General features: G+C 38.1%; 1 protein-coding gene across 5 annotated transcripts in view; it reads right to left on the reverse strand.

The window, feature by feature from the left end:
* Positions 1–3,233: 3,233 nt before the first annotated feature.
* acsl5 (acyl-CoA synthetase long chain family member 5) overlaps positions 3,234–18,526 on the reverse strand; it is a 35,448-nt gene continuing 20,155 nt past the window's right edge. For all 5 annotated transcript variants that reach the window (XM_010864065.4, XM_020046272.2, XM_013133727.2 and 2 more), the window contains 5 exons: positions 18,120–18,236; positions 8,640–8,783; positions 8,423–8,524; positions 7,293–7,364; positions 3,234–3,794 (listed from right to left, as the gene is read on the reverse strand). In XM_010864065.4, the coding sequence (XP_010862367.2) occupies positions 3,657–3,794; positions 7,293–7,364; positions 8,423–8,524; positions 8,640–8,783; positions 18,120–18,236 (573 nt within the window). In that variant the 3' untranslated portion in view covers positions 3,234–3,656. The remainder of the gene's footprint in view (positions 3,795–7,292; positions 7,365–8,422; positions 8,525–8,639; positions 8,784–18,119; positions 18,237–18,526) is intronic.

The following is an 18,526-nucleotide window of genomic DNA, read 5'->3' on the forward strand; positions in this document are numbered from 1 at the left end:
AGGGTACCTTTGGTATAGCTCGTGGGCAACGTGGTGCTGCTTAACAGTTATGCTTCCTCCGCTGTCGGTTTGTTCCCATTGTGGGGTGCACACTGGGCGCGGACCTGCGGCCTTCTGCTTCGCAACACTCGTTATCGCCCTTGACTCTATTCCAACCTTTGGAGCTATACAAAAGGTTTAAAGCTAACATTCTGTTCATACAGTTTTACATATTAGGAAAACATACCAAGTGACGTCACACACCGTTGTTAAAATTAGATATGCATCTATTATAGCAGACACTCCTGACAACTGAGATGGCGAGTTGAGTGGCAATACATTTTTATAGGGTGGCAGCTGCCACCCCTTGCCCATCCAGTGGTTTCACCAGTGACTTTTTGGGCAAGATTGAGCAAACAATCATTTGAGGTAGGCACAACTAACGTGATTGTGAAGTAAGCATAAGGCACACACATCTCAAGACATTCAAAGTATGTGGCGGCAGATTCAGGACATGATTGTCATCAACTGACAATGTTGTCAGCAAAGCACAACATAACTGGCTCCAATCTTGGCTAGCTAGTGAAAGTGACAGCTCGTTGCCTCACAAGTGGAAAACATTTGTGGCCAGACACATTTTCTGTAGTCTGACATATGACCTCAACTGGAAAATTAGTTGTCTAGTTAGCTATTGCAGTTTTTTATATGAACGAAATCAGAAGAAACGCGATAAAACATGAAACTAGTTTGCCGACTTCACAGCTAAGACCGTGAGGAAATCAGAAAGCAAACCAGGCCAGTAGGAAAGAAACAACAGGAACTGAGCACTGGGATTGAACCCCAGGGAAACAGTATGTGAGATTTGTTTACCTCTACATCACAACTCTGGACCTGCAGTATGATAACTAGTTTTCAGAAATACAAAAAGCATTTTGTGAGGGTTAAATTGCCAAGGATGAGCTACTAATTGCAATGAATTATTTGCTAACTGACAAATCTCCTGGCTTTGATGGTATGTCAATTGAGGCATTCAGAATCTTGTTTAAAGAATTCAAAGAACCTTTCACTGTTAAATTCCAAGTGATTGCATTATTATTGAAAAGTGGAGACAGGACAGAAATCCAATGAAATATTTATACAATCAAGTTTTATTGTCGTTAGTGTACTAGCCCCTCTTTAGAGTTCATAAGACAATGGCAAAAATAATTGAGGCAAGTAAACATACAATGTAACAGTATGGGCTGTTTATTTTCCCACTTTAAGTAAAGCATGTCAAACAAAATGAAAACATTTGGTTACAGCTGTTGCAAACTACTCCCTTGAATGTGAAACATATTTCACCTATGGGATGCTATTTTGCAAGAATGGACCAAGCAAGGGTAAGGAAAAGGGTTTCAAATGCATTGTGGTGGAGTAGCTTAACTAAGTTATACGTTTTTATTAGAGAGTTGTGTTTACTATGTTGCAAACATGTACTAAGCATTGACATTATGTGTGAAAGCACTGAGAAATGACCATACCATCTTCTTCCGCTTATCCGGGGCCGGGTCGCGGGGGCAGCAATCTAAGCAGGGATGCCCAGACTTCCCTCTCCCCAGACACTTCCTCCAGCTCTTCCGGGGGGACACCGAGGCGTTCCCAGGCCAGCCGGGAGACATAGTCCCTCCAGCGTGTCCTAGGTCTTCCCCGGGGTCTCCTCCCGGTGGGACGGGACCGGAACACCTTCCCAGGAAGGCGTTCCGGAGGCATCCGAAACAGATGCCCAAGCCACCTCAGCTGACCCCTCTCGATGTGGAGGAGCAGCGGCTCTACTCTGAGCTCCTCCCGGGTGACCGAGCTTCTCACCCTATCTCTAAGGGATCGCCCAGCCACCCTGCAGAGAAAGCTCATTTCGGCCACCTGTATCCGGGATCTTGTCCTTTCGGTCATGACCCAAAGCTCATGACCATAGGTGAGAGTAGGAACGTAGATTGACCGGTAAATCGAGAGCTTCGCCTTGCGGCTCAGCTCTTTCTTCACCACGACAGACCGATACAAAAACCGCATTACTGCAGAAGCTGCACCGATCCGTCTGTCAATCTGTCGTTCCTTCCTTCCCTCACTCGTGAACTGAGAAATGACTAATGAACTAATTAGCAAATCAAGAACACTGATTGTGCTCATGAGGTTAAAATGGAGATCAACAAAAAAACAGCAATCTGTTCTTTAAGGCTCTATTTTCTGATCTATTGCCAGTTTATAAATTCTTTGACCAATCAGATTAATAATTGAACAAATCTGAATTGAACAATCTGAATTGGGCTGCATGGGTCAACACAACAAAGCTCAACTCATATTACAACTCTGATCAGTCCAAGAACACATTTTATATATTGAATATATATATATATTGCATTTATATAGGTAGTCAAATTATTATATTTTGCCCAGTTATTGAAAAAGAGACTTACCTGAACTTGAACATTGTAATGATTCATATGAAAATAAAGTTAATCCCTCCCAAAAAGCATTGTTTTATAAAAGCACAATAAGGAGGAAAGAATACACAATTAAAAACATTGAAATATATTATTAATTGCACTACTATCTTCATTTTTTTTTAACACATTACACATTATTGTTGAATTCTCTTCAGTTTGTCACTTGCTTGATGACGTGTGTGTGAAGAAGGACTGAATCATTTTATACTTTTTTTATACTTTATCTGGCCTCCTCCACTCAATCCACTCAATCATATTTGACCTAAAGTTTTTATCAGTTTGTTTAATTCCTTTTTGCCTCACCTTTTACACTTTCGCTTTCCTCGCATCTCACACTCGCTTTTCCTCACACCTCACCCTCCTCGTGGAGGGTGTCAATGAGTGTCTTCTGGACAACTGTCAAGTCAGCAGTCTTCCCCATGATTGTGGTTGTGTGTACTGAAGGCTCAGGGAGTTAATTAGCTGATTACAACTCTTCTCAGGTTGGCATTTCTGTATTGTATATTTTTTACAATATTTTGAGATACTGGATTTTTTATTTCTATTTTTTATTTCCATTTCCATGAGCTGTAAGCCGTAATCATCACGAATTAAACAAAAAAGGCTTGAAATCTTTTACTTTATGTGTAGTGAATCTAGAATATATAAAGGGTGTCACTTTCTTATTTGAATTACGGGAAAAAATGAAAATGTCCACAATATTCTAATTATTTGAGATGCACCTATATAGTTCCTCAGTACTTCCTAATAATAAAGAACACAATGACATATCAGTTATCAGTTAAACTTGAAATTTATTGTTGGTAAATGGCTAATTGAAAGACTCATAGAAACATTCTCTTTCTAGGAAATCTATTTCTAGAGGTGTACAACCTGTCTTTCAGGAGTATACAGTGCACAGTTATATCATCGACTAATGAAAAAAACTGAACATAATTCCACAGTCATGTGAATATCATTTTGAAACAATCAAATTGGTTACATATTATTTGATAGTATCACAAACTGTTATGTGGTAACTACAGTTACTCTGATAGTGTTGGTGCTTTTTTAATCCAAAATAAACAAATGTTATTACTTTGTAATTTTAATTTTCCCAATGTAATTTCCAAATAGTTACAGTAAAATGTATTTATTCACAGAACTGTCGAATAAGATATCCCCAAAGTGAAACAGGAGTGACCCCCTCAAGACCAGTCACTGCAAGTTAGTATAGAGGCTGTCAATCTGCAGCTGGAAAAGCATCTTCAGTTCGGCTCTCTTTGCCTTCAAAGTAGGAGTGAGAAGGCCATTCTCTATGGTGAACTGCTCTGGGTGCAAATACAAGTCTTTCACCTGCAAAACACAAATAAACAGCATTTGAGCACGTGGTTGCATGGGAAACATTTGAAGCATCTTGGAACCGAAAGTTCTACATTTCAATCAATTTACTCTGTTCGGTGCCAAATAAACATAACCCATGTGGTGTTGTCATTTTATAGCCATTACCACCAAGAAAGAAAGACTTGTCATTGTGTAAGAATGACAATATAGACTTCTCCTACACTTGCCAACAAAATATGAAAGAATATAATATAGTCTAACATAATTAACTTAATGGAGAACAGGTTCAGGTAATTAGCAATAAATCAAAGAAAGCGGTCTAAATACATGCATATTCATCTTCTTACCATCACCTAACCGTAATCTTGTGTAATATTTTAAGTTAGGAAATTATTTAAGTTTTATGTATAACAATAATAATATTTAAAATTAAATTGTTTGGAGTGCCTTTACACACAAAAATATGGTTTGTTTAATTTTGAATGTCTTAAACCTATGGTAATGTAAGAAGATTACTGTACTTAGTTATAATTGGAAGAACAAATATTACTCATTAACCTGATGAATTATCAATTTGTACTTTACATTACACAATGTTTGAAAAAAAAAAAGTACAATACAGTGGATATAAAAAGTCTACACACCCCTGCTAAAATGCCAGGTTTCTGTGATGTACAGTGGGGAGAACAAGTATTTGATACACTGCCGATTTTGCAGGTTTTCCCACTTACAAAGCATGTAGAAGTCTGTCATTTTTATCATATGTACTCTTCAACTGTGAGTGACGGAATCTAGAAAATCACATTGTATGATTTTTAAGTAATTAATTTACATTTTATTGCATGACATAAGTATTTGATACATCAGAAAAGCAGTAATTAATATTTGGTACTGAAACCTTTGTTTGCAATTACAGAGATCTTACGTTTCCTGTAGTTCTTGACCAGGTTTGCACACACTGCAGCAGGGATTCTGGCCCACTCCTCCATACAGACCTTCTCCAGATCCTTCAGGTTTTGGGGCTGTCGCTGGGCAATGTGGACTTTCAGCTCCCTCCAAAGATTTTCTATTGGTTTCAGGTCAGGAGACTGGCTAGGCCACTCCAGGACCTTGAGATGCTTCTTACGGAGCCACTCCTTAGTTGCCCTGGCTGTGTGTTTCGGGTCGTTGTCATGCTGAAAGACCCAGCCACGACCCATCTTCAATGCTCTTACTGAGGGAAGGAGGTTGTTGGCCAAGATCTTGCGATACATGGCCCCATCCATCCTCCCCCCAATACGATGCAGTCATCCTGTCTCCTTTGCAGAATAGCATCCCCAAAGAATGATGTTTCCACCTCCATGCTTCATTATTGGGATGGTGTTCTTGGGGTTGTACTCATCCTTCTTCTTCCTCCAAACATGGCGAGTGGAGTTTAGGTCTATTTTTGTCTCATCAGACCACATGACCTTCTCCCATTCCTCCTCTGGATCATCCAGATGGTCATTGGCAAACTTCAGACGGGCCTGGACATGCGCTTGCTTGAGCAGGGGGACCTTGCGTGCGCTGCAGGATTTTAATCCATGATGGCATAGTGTGTTACTTATGGTTTTCTTTGAGACTGTGGTCCCAGCTCTCTTCAGGTCATTGACCAGGTCCTGCCGTGTAGTTCTGGGCTGATCCCTCACCTTCCTCATGATCATTGATGCCCCACAAGGTGAGATCTTGCATGGAGCCCCAGTCCGAGGGAGATTGAAAGAAAAACTAACAGGTCTGTGAGAGCCGGAATTCTTACTGGTTGGTAGGTGATCAAATACTCAAATAAAATGCTAATTAATAATTGAAAAATCATACAATGGGATTTTCTGGATTTTTGTTTTAGATCCCTCACAGTTTACCTATGATAAAAATTACAGACCTCTACATGCTTTGTAAGTAGGAAAACCTGCAAAATCGGCAGAGTATCAAATACTTGTTCTCCCCACTGTAAAAGAATGAGACAAAGATAAATGTCTGAACTTTTTCCACTTTTAATGTGACCTATGAACAATTCAATTGAAAAACAAACTGAAATCTTTGACGGGGAAAAATTAAAAATAAAAACCTTACAATAACCTGGTTGCATAAGTGTTCACACCCTCTTATAGCTGGGGATGTGGCTGTGTTCAGAATAAACCAATCACATTCAAACTCATGTTAAATAGAAGTCCTTACACACCTGCCATCATTTAAAGGGACTCTGATTAATCACAAATAAAGTTCAGCTGTTCTAGTAGGGTTTTCCTGACATTTTCTTAGTTGCATCTCAGAGCAAAAGCCATGGTCCGCAGAGAGCCTCCAAAGCATCAGAGGGATCTCATTGTTGAAAGATATCAGTCAGGAGAAGGGTACATAAGAATTTCCAAAGCATTAGATATACCATGGAACACAGTGAAGACAGTCATCATCAAGTGGAGAAAATATGGTACAACAGACACATTACCAAGAACTGGATGTCCCTCCAAAATGTATGAAAAGACGAGAAGAAAACTGGTCAGGGAGGCTTCCAAGAGACCTACAGCAACATTAAAGGAACTGCAGGAATGTCTGGCAAGTACTCGCTGTGTGCTAAATGTGACAACAATCTCCCGTATTCTTCATATGAATGGGCTATGGAGTAGGGTGGCAAGACGGAAGCCCTTTCTTACAAAGAAAAAAACTTCCAAGCCCAGCTGAAGTTTGCAAAAACAAATATCAAGTCCCCCAAAAAGCATGGGGGAAAAAGTGTTATGGTCTGACAAAACCAATGTTGAACTTTTTGGCCATGATTCCAAAATGTATTATTCCAAATCTACAAAAGCATGGCTTCACCAGAAGATTAACATTTTGGAATGGCCCAGCCAGAGCCCAGACCTGAATCCAATTGAACATCTGTGGGGTGATCTGAAGAGGGCTGTGCACAGGAGATGTCCTCGCAATCTGATAGATTTGGAGCGCTTTTGCAAAGAAGAGTGAGAAGAGCAAATTATGCCACGTCCAGATGAGCCATGCTAATAGACTCCTACCCAGAGTGCTGTAATAAAATCAAAAGGTGCTTCAACAAATATTAGTATAACGGTGTGCACAAATTTCCCCCCCTCAAAGATTTCAGTTTGTTTTTCAATTGAATTGTTCACGTTATAGGTCAAATTAAAGGTGTTTTGTCTCATTCTTTTACATTACAAGAACCTGGCATTTTAACAGGAGTGTGTAGACTTTTTATATCCACTGTATGTGGTGTACCAGGAACAAATATATCGAGGTGAAGTTTAAACAAATGTTACCTTAATCTTGAGGTTAAGGTCAGAATAAAGTAAATACAATTCAAATAAAGTTACATTTAGGCATACTTAACTCAGGTTGGACTCAGCAAAACATCTTTTAAGAATTGGAGTGAAGGTAACTTCTACATCTCAATGAATAACATGACGTGAACAACTGTTATATTCTATGTTTGTGAATACAAATACAGGCCTTAATAGGTTGGTTAAAACATTAATGAAAAAGACTCACCTGCTCGAAAGATTTCAGCCCTGCTTCCCGACCCAGCTTGACCATGTCAGAAAGAATGGCCTTTTTAATTGCCTACACAGGAAGACAGGAGACATTAAACCCAGTGGTCAGTGACACAGAAGCAATCTGCTTTATTCAGGACTGCATTTTAAACACAATTCTTTAGCACTTGGCCACTGGCCTTTTTAACAGCGTATTAGCCAGTATTAAGCTTTACCGGTATCTACTAACTTACTGGAATAGTCATAAGAATTGAGCAATTGATAGCGAGTCTGCCAAAACGATTTCATTTCATGGCATAAGAACACATTTTTTTCTTTCATGGCATAACAACATACTTTTTTCTTTAATTCTTGAATGTTGTGATGTTGTTGCTCTCAATAGATTCAAACATAGGTCTTCCACATAAGAGGCACTGTCTTTAACCACTACGCTACGGCTTTACCGATTTCAGCAGTCACTAGACACCATTGAGGATTGTGTTCAACTGACTAACGTTTCTTATTACATTTACCTCCGCCATAGCGCTAAGAACTGTATGGCTTTTGCCACTGGCTGTTTTAACAGCTTATTAGCCAGTAATAGGAATGAACATGTTGCAATTGCTAGCGAGACTGAAGATTAACTTTTCCATGCCAGAAACAGTCGCAATATAACCGCATACAATTTAAGTTACTACTGTATGTTGTGACAAATGTGTTTTGTCTATACGGAATAATTGTTATGTTCCTTCAGGCAAATAACTGACAATGATTTAAATAATTTAGGAAACAAATATTAACAATGTTTTTACACAGACCTCTTTTGCACAAACTGTACATAATTGTCTTTATTAATTGCTTTCTGCATTTTGTACTTAGTGTATTTTATGTATAATTTTATGTTGTCTTTGAACTATTATGCTTTATCTTGGCCAGGTCGCTGTTGCAAATGAGAATCTGTTCTCACTCGGCCTGCCTGCTTAAATAATAATATACACATATATTAAGATGTCTTTCATTTTGAACAACTCTGTATATTCCCTATTTTTTCTTCCTGTTGGTGTCTATTTAACATACACCTCACACTGGTTTCTTCTAATAATCTAATGTGAAGTGTTACATAGCGGTTATTTATGATTGTGCACTTACTTGACTTTTGCACAGCTCCTCCATAGACCCCTGGACTCCTAGCTTGGCAGCAAAACTGGGCATAACTTCTGCATCAGGAACCACAATGGCTACCAAGCTGGCCTAAACATGCACACACATGGACACACACATACATCATTTATAATTCTGTGAGAAATATGTGGATTTGCGTGTGTCTATTAGCGTTTTTGTATGATTGTGTGGGTATGTTTTGTACCTGAAGACTGTCTCCGTGGACAAACACCTGGGCTACTGGTGCACTGCGTATGTAGACGTTTTCTATCTTCTCAGGGGCAATGTACTCTCCCTGAGCCAGCTTGAAGATGTTCTTTTTTCGGTCAATGATCTTTAGGACTCCACTCTGCAAGCATTTAGATTTTTCATGTTTGTATTTTCATGTGATGGATTCATACATGGAACATACAGAACAGTGCCTGCTGAAACTATTCCTTTATATTAGGACATGCTCCCCAGTCCCTAAGCATTTAAGCATACCCATAACATGATGCTGCCGCTACATTACTTTCACTCTATGATGTGTTGTTTTGGATATAACCAGAATCATTTAAAAATATTAGACAAAACTGCAATTTGTGTGCCATGTTGTTTTGCATTATTACTTAATGAGGCATTCCAGTATCTCAACATAACTAGATTGGAACGTTACAAGTAAAATTACTGGGACTTGTTTCAATGAGTGGGGCATTTTGGGCGAGTTCATTAAGACATAAATTAGTATTTAAAATTTATTTTGATTTATCAGAACTCTTTAAAGGTACAGATGTCTTTGAAGTATTTCTGTTTTAGAAGTACTAATTGTCAGAACTGTAAGATTAAAAGTATTAAAACTATTTGATATTTGACAAGTATTAGAATTATTACCAATAATAAAAATCTACACTCACCTAAAGGATTATTAGGAACACCATACTAATACTGTGTTTGACCCCCTTTTGCCTTCAGTACTGCCTTAATCCTACGTGGCATTGATTCAACAAGGTGCTGAAAGCATTCTTTAGAAATGTTGGCCCATATTGATAGGATAGCATCTTGCAGTTGATGGAGATTTGTGGGATGCACATCCAGGGCACAAAGCTCCCGTTCCACCACATCCCAAAGATGCTCTATTGGGTTGAGATCTGGTGACTGTGGGGGCCATTTCAGTACAGTGAACTCATTGTCATGTTCAAGAAACCAATTTGATGTTTTTCCCTTTTCACACCATTCTTTGTAAACCCTAGAAATGGTTGTGCGTGAAAATCCCAGTAACTGAGCAGGTTGTGAAATACTCAGACCAGCCCGTCTGGCACCAACAACAATGCCACGCTCAAAATTGCTTAAATCACCTTTCTTTCCCATTCTGACATTCAGTTTGGAGTTCAGGAGATTGTCTTGACCAGGAACACACCCCTAAATGCATTGAACCAACTGCCATGTGATTGGTTGATTAAATAATTGCAATAATGAGAAATTGAACAGGTGTTCCTAATAATCCTTAAGGTGAGTGTATTCTGCTGTTGTGTTTTTACTGTTGTTTATTAGAAGTAGCAATATATTGTGTTGTTATGGTTCCTAAAGGTACTGTATATTTGGAAGATATTTCTGTTCTAATGTTAGAGTGAAAAATGAAGATGTGTAGCATTAAATATATGTCTTTGTATCTGGTTCGAAAAGTACATTACATTGAAGTTATTTATTTTGTCAAATTTTTTCACCACGTTTACTAAAAGTGATTCAGTCTCGGTTTTGATTATTTCCACATTGTCAATGAATTAATGTAACAAATGAATTTAATATATAGAGAGAGTAGCACAATTACAGTACACATATCAAAGAGAAAATTACTCAGGAGATTTGAGGTTTGCAGAATCAGAGAAGCATGCAGAGTTAAGAAAATGCAAGAGAGCTTTCCCAAATTACACTCTGGTTTATATCCTAAAAACTAAATGAGTGGGGGTTGGTTTACTGACCTAAGGAAAACAAAACCAGTCCTATAAAATAGACACTTATTCTATCAGTGACATCCTCCGATGTGTTTACTGGGGCTCTTCCAATGACACGGGTGTTATCTTAAGGATCAAGCAAGCTAGGGAATTAAAAGTAACCCTTTTGGCCCTGAATTCCCTCCTTACAGAAACATCTGTTAACCATAAACATTCAAATGACAACATACTAGGACAGAATACAAGAACATAGAAACATCCCAATACTAACAAAGAAAGAATTTATTTAACTAGTAACTAAATTGTGGACTTAAAATGTTTTGGTTCCTTCATGATGTATCTTTAGTTTGGCCAATAAGTACATGCCACTTTCTTGGTCACGGAACCTAGCTTTAGATGACATTAAATTGACTAACTTAAAATGTTATTTTATGGAACTTGTTGCTTGTTACAAATACCTTGAGATTTGTTTAGCTGACAATTCGTCTTTGAAAACAAATCTTAGAGAGCTGGCGAAAAACGCGAAATACTAAAATATGTTAATTATATAGGAATAAATCATGTCTGTTACATTAGCATGGAAAATATATTGTGCAAGCAATTTTTATGTCGCTACTAGATTATGGTGATATACAGTGGATATAAAAAGTCTACACACCCCTGTTAAAATGCCATGTTCTTGTAATGTAAAACCATGAGACAAAGATAAATCATGTCAGAACTTTTTTCACCTTTAATGTGACCTATAACATGAACAATTCAATTGAAAAACAAACTTATATCTTTGAGGGGGAAAAATAAAAATCTCACAATAACCTGGTTGCATAAGTGTGCATACCCATAAACTAATAATTTGTTGAAGCACCTTTTGATTTTATTAAAGCACTCAGTCCTTTTGGGTGGGAGTCTATTAGCATGGCTCATCTTGACGTGGCATTAATTGCCCACTCTTCTTTGCAAAAGTGCTCCAAATCTGTCAGATTGCAAGGACATCTCCTGTGCACAGCCCCCTTTAGATCACCCTACAGATGTTTAACTGGATTCAGGTCTGGGCTCTGGGTGGGCCACTCCAAAATGTTAATCTTCTTCTGGTGAAGCCATGCTTTTGTGGATTTAGAAGTGTGCTTTGGGTCGTTGTCGTGCTGAAAGGTGAACTTCCCCTTCATCTTCCTAACAGACGCCTGAAGGTTTTGTGCCAAAATTGCCTGGTATTTGGAACTGTTCAAAATACTCTCCACCCTGACTAAGGCCCGGTTCCAGCTGAAGAAAAACAGCCCCAAAGCATGATGCTGCCACCACCATGCTTCACTGTGGGTATGGTGTTCTTTGGGTGATGTGCATTGTTATTTTTGCGCCAAACATACCTTTTGGATTAAAAAAAAAAAAAGCTCAACCTTGGTTTCATCAGACCATAACACATTTTCCCACGTGCTTTTGGGGGACTTCATGATTGTTTTTGCAAACTTCAACTTCTTTGTAAGAAAATGCTTTCGTCTTGCCACCCTACCCCACAGCCCATTCATTTGAATAATCAACCTGGTTTCAGAAGAATGACGTAGACTATTTTACATACATTTTAGGCAGATATATTACATGCAGTAAAATAATGTTAGATCCAGAATTGAGAAAGAAAAAAAAAGCAGTGACCAGGGTTCGAAACAGCGACCTTCCATATCATTGACAGGCGCGCTACTCAATGCTCCAGTAAGGAATTTGTAACCAGTCTTGGCGAGTGGTGTTGTCACAACATGAAAATTTGATTTTCTTTGTAATCTTAACCCAAACCATAACCCTAACCTTAACCCCAGTGCTGTGATACCTAATCTTAACCCAAACCCTAACCTGAACCCCAGAGCTTTGAGACATAACCGTAACCAAACGTTAACCTAACCTGTTTTGTTTCCTAACCATAGCCCAAACCTTAACCCTAACCTTAACCCCTGGTCCTGTAAGATCTAACCTTAACCCTAACTCCAGTGCTGTGATACCTAACGTTAACATAATGTTAACAATATAACATATTCTAGCGACCTTGCTATTGCTGTTACTCATCCTAAATTCTCATGTCAAGTGTGGGGCTGTGGGTATGGCCTGTGGGTTTGCCTTCTCATCCAAACGTTACTGGTTACAAACACAGGTCATACATTTTGTTAAAAAATCGTCTTTCTTAGCGTTCGTAAATATCATACGTTTGTCTGGCATGCGTATGTTATTTTACGTTTTAATAGCGCTCGTAACATTTGATACGTTGTAATAGCGTTTATAAGATATGTTACGTTTTAATAATTATATAATTTATCATACGTTTTAGTGGCGCGTTGTAATGTAACGTAACGTCACATATCATACGAAATCGGGTGCCATGGATTCTCGTTAAATAGTCTACGTAGGTGCCTGAGACCAGCTTGGAAGTATACAGGAGAGTGTTGTCACATTTAGCACACAGCCAGTACTTGCCAGACATTCCTGCAGTTCCTTTAATGTTGCTGTAGGTCTCTTGGAAGCCTCCCTGACCAGTTTTCTTCTTGTATTTTCATCCATTTTGGAGAGATGTCCAGTTCTTGGTAATGTCTCTGTTGTGCCATATTATCTTCACTTCATGATGACTGTCTTCACTTTATTCCATGGTATATCTAATGATTTGGAAATTATTTTCTACCTTTCTCCTGACTGATATCTTTAAACAATGAAATCCCTCTGATGCTTTGGAAGCTCTCTGTGGACCATGGCTTTTGCTCTGAGATGTAGGAAAATGAGTTTGAATGTGATTGGTTAATTCTGAACACAGCCACATCCCCAGTTAAAAGAGGGTGCACACTTATGCAACAAGGTTATTGTAAGGTTTTTATTTTTCAATTTGATTGATTGATTTTTCCCCCTCGCTTTAAAATTGGAGACATAGTCTGAAGTTTACTGAGATTGAGAAATGTTGACAAAAACAATCAATATGTTTCCCTTATAGATTTAACACCTGTAATTGCTGCCAATGGTAATTACTTCACACCAGTAACAAGAGTTATAATTTATAATAACATGCAATCTTTTTGTATACGTTCAGTTTGTATATTTCTAGCAGGTAATCACTGGTTATGGAGTTTGAAGAATGTATTAACTTGTTGCATTTACATCACAAATGCTTAAAGATTTGGGAAACCTGGCTGAATTACATGACACTTTTCTGCCTCTGCAGACATTTCAGCTGTTGCCCCTTACCTCTACTTATTCCTCATTAACATGAATAACATTTCAATATTACACATAAACAATCACACAAAAATAAGAAAAATATATTGAACTACATTTCTCCATTAGCAGTGATAACTGGGAGTAAACATCTCCTATAGCCACTGATTGGTCTCTGACATATGTTTTTAGGGATTTTTGTCCAGTCCTTCTTACAGAGCTCAGCCAGTTGAGTGAGGTTTGAAGGGCATTTGGCATGTACTGGCAGCTTTAGGTCCTGCCACAGCATCACAATTTGATCAAATTTGGCAAATCCAAAACACAAATCGTATTTTTCCTGAAGAGACGTTCTTTGCTAGATTTGCTTGAATGCTTTGGGGCATTCTATTGTTGGACAACCCATTTTCGTCCTAGCATCCTCAGCTCCTGATTTCCTGACTTCCTGTTCAAGAATCTCCTGGTATACCGCACAATTCATTGTCCCTTTGATTATGTAGTGTCAACCAGATACAGAGGAGGAAAAATAGGCCAAGATCTTGGCATTCCGACCATCATGCTTGGCTGTTGGGATAAGGTTCTTGTGCTGGTAAGCAGTGTTGGATTTTTGCCAAACAATGATTTTGATTGTGACCAAAAAACTATTTTCTCAACTTCTCTAGAACAGATTTACAGAAACCTCCACATTTGTCCAGGTGGTCTCTGGCAAAATTAAGATGGTCAGTTTGGTCCTTTTTTGACAGCAGAGGCTTCTTCCTAGCAACCCTCCCATGTATGTTCTTATGATTCAGTGTTGGTCTTATTGTTAACACTTCCACTGTAACCTGAGATGCTGCATGTAATAACATATGATTGGGTTGGCATTTATCTGATTTATTATTGTTCTTCTGGCTCTTGGGGATCTTTTCCCCTACTTACCTACCAATGCAACTTGGGGTTCTCTTATTTTGGCACCTGAACTAATTCCTTTGTAATTGTGTTTTTCTACTACAAAGGATTTCATTTAAACAAACATGGAATGGGTAAATGTAAACCTGTTAGGTCAGATAAAAAAAGAACAACGATTTCATGGTGAACACAAAGAAATATGTAACCGTGCAAGTTTACATATTTTCAAGCAACACAGTATATAAGCGAGGTAAACACAATAGTGATGGTTAACAGTGAGATCTGTTGTAGTTACTTATGACTGCTTTACCGGCAGTGGCACCAACAAAAAGAAAGACAAAAGAGCGTTTTTCTGTCTTGGCTGGTAATTTCTACAGACATATAACATCACATGAGCATGATCAACGTTAGTGTTTCAAAAACAACTATGTTGTCTTCTTTATTATTATCCATTTTGTTAATGAGGGAGAAATTTAGGTTTGCAATTAATTCTGAAACTTATAATATTTCATGTACCGTAACATTGTTGCATGGAGATAGGACACATGCCCAGGGAGAACAGAGGACATTTAATAAAAAGGACTAAAACATAACAAAACTGAAATGAGAACTGAGCAACGTTACTGTGGTATGAAAACCAAACAAAGACAGAAAAGACACTAGGAAAAGAGAAACCTAAATAGGCTCAGTGACAAAGGTGAATGTAATCAGTACAAGATTGTTTTGAGGAGATCTTGTGTTTTGATGATATATCATTGTTGACAGTAGTAATTTTTAGTAGTAGTACTTTTAGTAGTGCTAAGGTGAAATGCCCCTTTAACAGGTCTTTTAGAGTAAGGTCTTTTAGAGTGTATGTGCATGTGTGTGTGTGCAGTTCCATTCATTACTGTAAGCTTAGACAGGTCCTTATACAACGAGTCCCCTGGAGAAATTAAAAATGGACCGAAAAAATGACTGAGTCAATTATCTCAATTATAGCCCTTGTTCTCACTTCTCTCTCTCACTCATTCTCCCTTCTTTCCTCCGTCTTTCTGTCTAGATAATGAACATCCCTCAATCTGGTGAGATCAAAGCATGCAGAGGTAAATATCAGACCTACAAGAAGCTAGCCAAAATAGCCTAGAGCCACAATAGAGGGTTCCTAGCATCTCTTAACTTCAAAATAATAATACACAATTTAAAGAAATAAAAATCTATTAAACATATATGAAAAATGACACATTTTGAATTGATAGTGCTATGCTATGTTGGAAAATAAATTAAATAAAATAAATAAATTATTTTACGAGAAATAAAATCGAATACCATTCTGGATGTATTAAACTGCATAATCGCCTTGACAGCATACTAATACACATTGACCCCTCAACATACAACATACATATTTTACCGTACAGCTAAAGCTAAGGAATGGCATCAATTAAAGAGGTAGCAACTGTGAGGAGTTCTAGTGTCTCATGCAATGTTCTTACAGAGGGATTTGTCCCAACAGTTGTGTGTATGTACAGTGGATATAAAAAGTCTACACACCCCTGTTAAAATGGCAGGTTTTTGTGAGGTAAAATAATAAGAAAAGGTAAATCATGTCAGAACTTTTTCCACCATTAATTTGACCAATTACGTGAACAATTAAATTGAAAAACAAACTGAAATCTTTGAGGGAAAAACAAAAACAAAACTCACAATAACCTGGTTGCATAAGTGTGCACACCCTTAAACAGTTACTTTGTTGAAGCACCTTTTGATTTTAATACAGCACTCAGTCTTTTTGGGTAGGAGTCTATTAGCATGGCTCATCTGGACGTGGCATAATTTGCTCTTCTCACTCTTCTTTGCAAAAGCGCTCCAAATCTGTCAGATTGTGAGGACATCTCCTGTGCACAGCCCTCTTCAGATCACCCCACAGATGTTTAATTGGATTCAGGTCTGGGCTCTGGCTGGGCCATTCCAAAACGTTAATCTTCTGGTGAAGCCATGCTTTTGTGGATTTGGATGTGTGCTTTGGGTCGTTGTCCTGCTGAAAGGTGAACTTCCTCTTCATCTTCACCTGTCTAACAGACACCAGAAGGTTTTGTGCCACAATTGCCTGGTATTTGGAACTGTTCATAATTCCCTCCAACCTGACTAAGCCCCCGGTTCCAACTGAAGAAAAACAGCCCAAAGCATGATGCTGCCACCACCATGCTTCACAGTGGGTATGGTGTTCTTTAGGTGATGTGCAGTGTTGTTTTTGAGCAGAACATACTTTTTGGAATTAAACTTTGGTTTCATCAGACCATAACACATTTTCCCATGTGCTTTTGGGGGACTTGATGTTTGTTTTTGCAAACTTCAGCCGGGCTTTGATGTTTTTCTTTGTAATAAAAGGCTTCCATCTTGCCACCCTACCCCATAGCCCATTCATATGAAGAATACAGGAGATTTTTGTCACATGTAGCACACCGCCAGTACTTGCCAGACATTCCTGCAGTTCCTTTAATGTTGCTGTAGGCCTCTTGGAAACCTCCCTGACCAGTTTTCTTCTCGTCTTTTCATCAATTTTGGTGGGACGTCCAGTTCTTGGTAATGTCTCTGTTGTGCCATATTTTCTCCACTTGATGATGACTGTATTCACTGTGTTCCATGGTGTAACTAATGCTTTGGAAATTCTTATGTACCCTTCTCCTGACTGATATCTTTAAACAATGAGATCCCTCCAATGCTTTGGAAGCTCTCTGCGGACCATGGCTTTTTATCTGAGATGCAACTAAGAAAATGTCAGGAAAATCCTACTAGAACAGCTGAACATTATTTGTGATTAATCAGAGTCACTTTAAATGATGGCAGGTGTGTAATGACTTCTATTTAACCTGAGTTTGAATGTGATTGGTTAATTCTGAACACAGCCACATCCCCAGTTATAAGAGGGAGCACACTAATGCAACCAGGTTATTGTAAGGTTTTTATTTTTCATTTTTCACCCTCGAAGATTTCAGTTTGTTTTTCAATTGAATTGTTCACATTATAGGTCACATTAAAAGTGGAAAAAGTTCTGACATTATTTATCTTTGTCTCATTATTTTACATTGCAAAAACATTTAAACAGGGATGTGTAGACTTTTTATATCCACTGTATAAGTTCAAGTCTACATTGTGGTTCATGACCTTTAAACTTGTGCAGTGTAGTTTTCTCATACACTTGCATTTAGACAGACATTGGTCTGAATATAATAATTAGCCCTGTTAAGAAATAGTGAGATCTTGAATCAGCTATTTAATTTAAGTGAATTTACCACTGGTAATGTAGCACTGCCCTTTATCCTGCATGAGATAATGGTTAAGGGATGAGCATCATGAAGGAGACACCCAATATGACATAACACCCAACCCAAGCACTTCATCTCATTGACTGCTAATCTGGTTGTGAGTTGAATGATCAACTGTTTTGTCGTCATACATAATTTGCAGTGGTCTCTTAATTTGAACCCTTGGTCTCTTAATTTGAACCCTAATTCCTCACTCAAAACCTTCCTTTTTGTCCTTTTTGGAAAGGAAAGAAAAAGGTGCAGTGGTCTCTTAATTTTTTCCAGAGTTTTATTTAACTGCTCAGTTGCTTTTATGAAAACTGATGTCAGATCGTTTGTATGCTGTGATTAATTATTCAGATGTTTCCAAGGTTATTGTTTGTGTATATATGAGAATCTCACCGGTAGCCATTTGCCAATATCTCCAGTGTGTAGCCAGCCATCTTTGTCCAAGGCCTCTGCTGTCTTCTCTGGGTCTTTCAGATAGCCTACAAACACATTTTTACCCTTGATGCAAACCTGGAAGAATAGAAAAGTAGGTATCAATATGGAACATTTTTCTTTGCTTTGAACTGAAGGCTAGGTAATTTACTGAACATTTGACCTCACCGGGACAAATACAACGTGCTTACTATAAGATAAACAAATCATTTGAGACCAATTCATTGCTTTGTTAAGTTAAAGTTTGCCACAATTGCCTGATTCCAGAAATGTCAAAACATTCCTAAAATGTTTGTTACAGAAAAGCAGTGTCTATTTTAATTAAATAAATGTCAGAATTGCAACATTTGGTGTTTTGTTAGCTTTTT

The sequence above is a fragment of the Esox lucius genome, chromosome 5, assembly GCF_011004845.1.
Source record: "Esox lucius isolate fEsoLuc1 chromosome 5, fEsoLuc1.pri, whole genome shotgun sequence".
NCBI classification, from domain to species: domain Eukaryota; kingdom Metazoa; phylum Chordata; class Actinopteri; order Esociformes; family Esocidae; genus Esox; species Esox lucius.